This window comes from Montipora capricornis, chromosome 2 (assembly GCF_036669925.1).
Source record: "Montipora capricornis isolate CH-2021 chromosome 2, ASM3666992v2, whole genome shotgun sequence".
NCBI lineage: Eukaryota > Metazoa > Cnidaria > Anthozoa > Scleractinia > Acroporidae > Montipora > Montipora capricornis.
Genome location: NC_090884.1, coordinates 42,077,350 through 42,079,849, shown reverse-complemented (window position 1 = coordinate 42,079,849; position 2,500 = coordinate 42,077,350). Strand labels below are relative to the sequence as shown.

Here is a 2,500-nt window from a genome sequence, read left to right as displayed (position 1 = left end):
TCTTGCTGTGAAAGCACATTATCCCCAAATCCATCAGGATTAAAAAAACCTTGCTTTGGTCGTGTCCACTTGCTGTCCCTCATTTTGTGCTAACAACGCAAAAACGCAAAAACAACGATTAAGAAAAATCTTGTTTACGAACTGCCCCAACGGATCCTGAGGACTTTTTTTTCCAGACCGGCTCGCGCAAACCCGTCCAGAACCCGCGTACGTCAATTTCGATGTGATTTCCAATAGGATTGCGTCAGTGGATATGTAGAAGTCTTATGATCAAAAATTCCTTCTTTTTTTTTTGTTATTACTTGATCGGCAGCATTCACTAAAAGGAAAGAAATGAGCTGAAATGGAATGGGTTTCGTTGTGCTTGGACAAACAGTAAATTCCAACCCGACATTTGCGGTAAATAAACGCGAAACTCAGTTTGTCAAATGTTTCACTTGTCTACTGCTCGAAAATTACCTAGTAGATTGTTTTCATTTTGTGCGGTGACAACTCTACCACTGCGATTTCGATCGACGCAAAACTATCTGTCACAAAGTAAATACGATTCTCTACCGAAACACCCCAAGTGCACTTGGGTTTTTCTCGTGCACGTAGAATCAAAATAAAGGAAACAAATTAAAATTTGCTGGTGATGGTCCATGTCAAGCATATTATTTAACGGTATAACAAACACGGTACCAGACGCGTCGAATTTATACAGGATACTGACAGTGAACTGTTGAATGTTTCTGCAGATGGCGTACTGCTTTTCTTCTCCAAAAGTCACACTGAGAAACTCCGACAAAGCTTAAAAGAAAGATCTAACTGCTATTTTTTTCTGGGCGATAAATTTGAAATCGCACACTTCGAGCTTCGCTGGATGCAAGATGCCAGTTATCACGTAACGAGAGCATCCAGACGGAATTTACAACAGAAAGCACCTGTTAACTCCATCCCTTCCCCTCCCATGGAAACCTCAACGACAAATACGACTGCTGGAGACAAAACAGTTCAAGGGACTGGTAGTGACTATTACCCAGGCCGTGCAACCATCGACATCCGGTATTCGGGCTTCGGAAGCGAGATTGAACTTTTGAAAGAAGTGTTTGACGACCACACAAAGATTTTGCATATTTTGGAGGGGAACATCCGGCAAGCGTGCACAGAGCCACTTATGAAACACGCAAATAAAATGGAGCCTGGTGAGCATCTACAATTGCAGATGCGTGTTGAGCTCAAACCGAGTTACAAGGTAAGTGACTTTTCAAGTTCAAGTAGGGTTAAGGTTACATATTGGTATTTAGTCATTACACACATTGTTACGTGACAAGGACTTATCACGGAACGGCTCGCGGAAAAGTACTTGCGAAATCTCGAGGCAAAATTTGCTTCTGGATTTAAGGAAAGCTAGCTCCGTTGCGCAGTGTAGACTTGCTATCGAGCAGGTATTTGGCGAAACGCCATTCAACTTGATGAAATGTTGGACAAATAATGACAGATCGAAATCAGTACATTTTTCAGTCGAAGATTGTTTGATACACGTCCCATGACCTGCATCCAACAAGTTGTTGAACGAACAGATGTTTTATTGCACTTAATACGTAGCGTACGACTCTTAAGCCTCGTCATTACTCTTTAGGGCTAGGAAAGTGCCATTAAAACATGCTAGTTCACGCTTTGAAATTTTCAACAATTTTTCTCGCACAATCTCGTAGCTGAATTTAGAGGAACGTAGAAAGAAAATGTTAATATTCTCTTTTGCGTGCCCGCAAATTCCTTTGAAGCAGATTGCTTTCAGAGAACGGGGAAGAATGTTGTTAAAACTTTGAATGTACGTACACAGCCATACAGAGTTCTCGTTGTCGTTTGCATTGTAGATCTGGCCACTGTCAATAGACCTTTTATCCAGTATGTTTTTTTTCTTTCTTTACCAAATATAGAAGTGGTCAGTCGGTCCTAGTGACCTTCCCACAGCTCTCATCCGCTCCCTTCAGATGACGCTGCAAACTGTCAAGGTACCCGTGGTTTCGGAAGGAGAACTGGTGATTAGTTTTGATGTTAGTGTAGTCAAGCAATAGATGGTATGCCGTGTACCCTAAACAACGGATTAGACAGTGCTCGGTCCCAGACGACCAGAAAGTTTACCGGGTGACCAGTTTTTGGTAAAGTGAAAAGCTTGGGTGCCCGAAGAAAAAACTACGGACGACCCAGCCAAAATAGAAAATGAATTAGCCAATATCAAAAATACCATATGGGACCATTGTAAGTCCCAAGAGAAAATAAAAACAATGCTAATGCAAAGTTTGGAGGGACAAGCAAAGAGTATTAGTCCCCTTTTAAACGTCGCATTTCATATGTGCCAAATCTAATGCAAATGAGAAAAATATATTGTTTTCGCTCATTTGCATTGGATTCGGCTCATGTGAAATGCGACGTTTAAAACGGGCCTTATGGTATTTTTGATAGTGGCTATTTACTTAAGCAGCCGACTCACTTTTCGCTTTTTTGTTGTCATCGT

General features: G+C 41.4%; 1 protein-coding gene across 4 annotated transcripts in view; it reads left to right on the top strand.

The window, feature by feature from the left end:
• LOC138022229 (zinc finger FYVE domain-containing protein 16-like) overlaps positions 1-2,500 on the top strand; it is a 27,003-nt gene that overhangs the window by 24,460 nt on the left and 43 nt on the right. For all 4 annotated transcript variants that reach the window (XM_068869304.1, XM_068869286.1, XM_068869295.1 and 1 more), the window contains exons 14-15: positions 738-1,234; positions 1,923-2,500. The exon at positions 1,923-2,500 is cut by the window's right edge and continues 43 nt beyond it. In XM_068869304.1, coding sequence (XP_068725405.1) covers positions 738-1,234; positions 1,923-2,060 — 635 coding nt within the window. In that variant the 3' untranslated portion in view covers positions 2,061-2,500. The remainder of the gene's footprint in view (positions 1-737; positions 1,235-1,922) is intronic.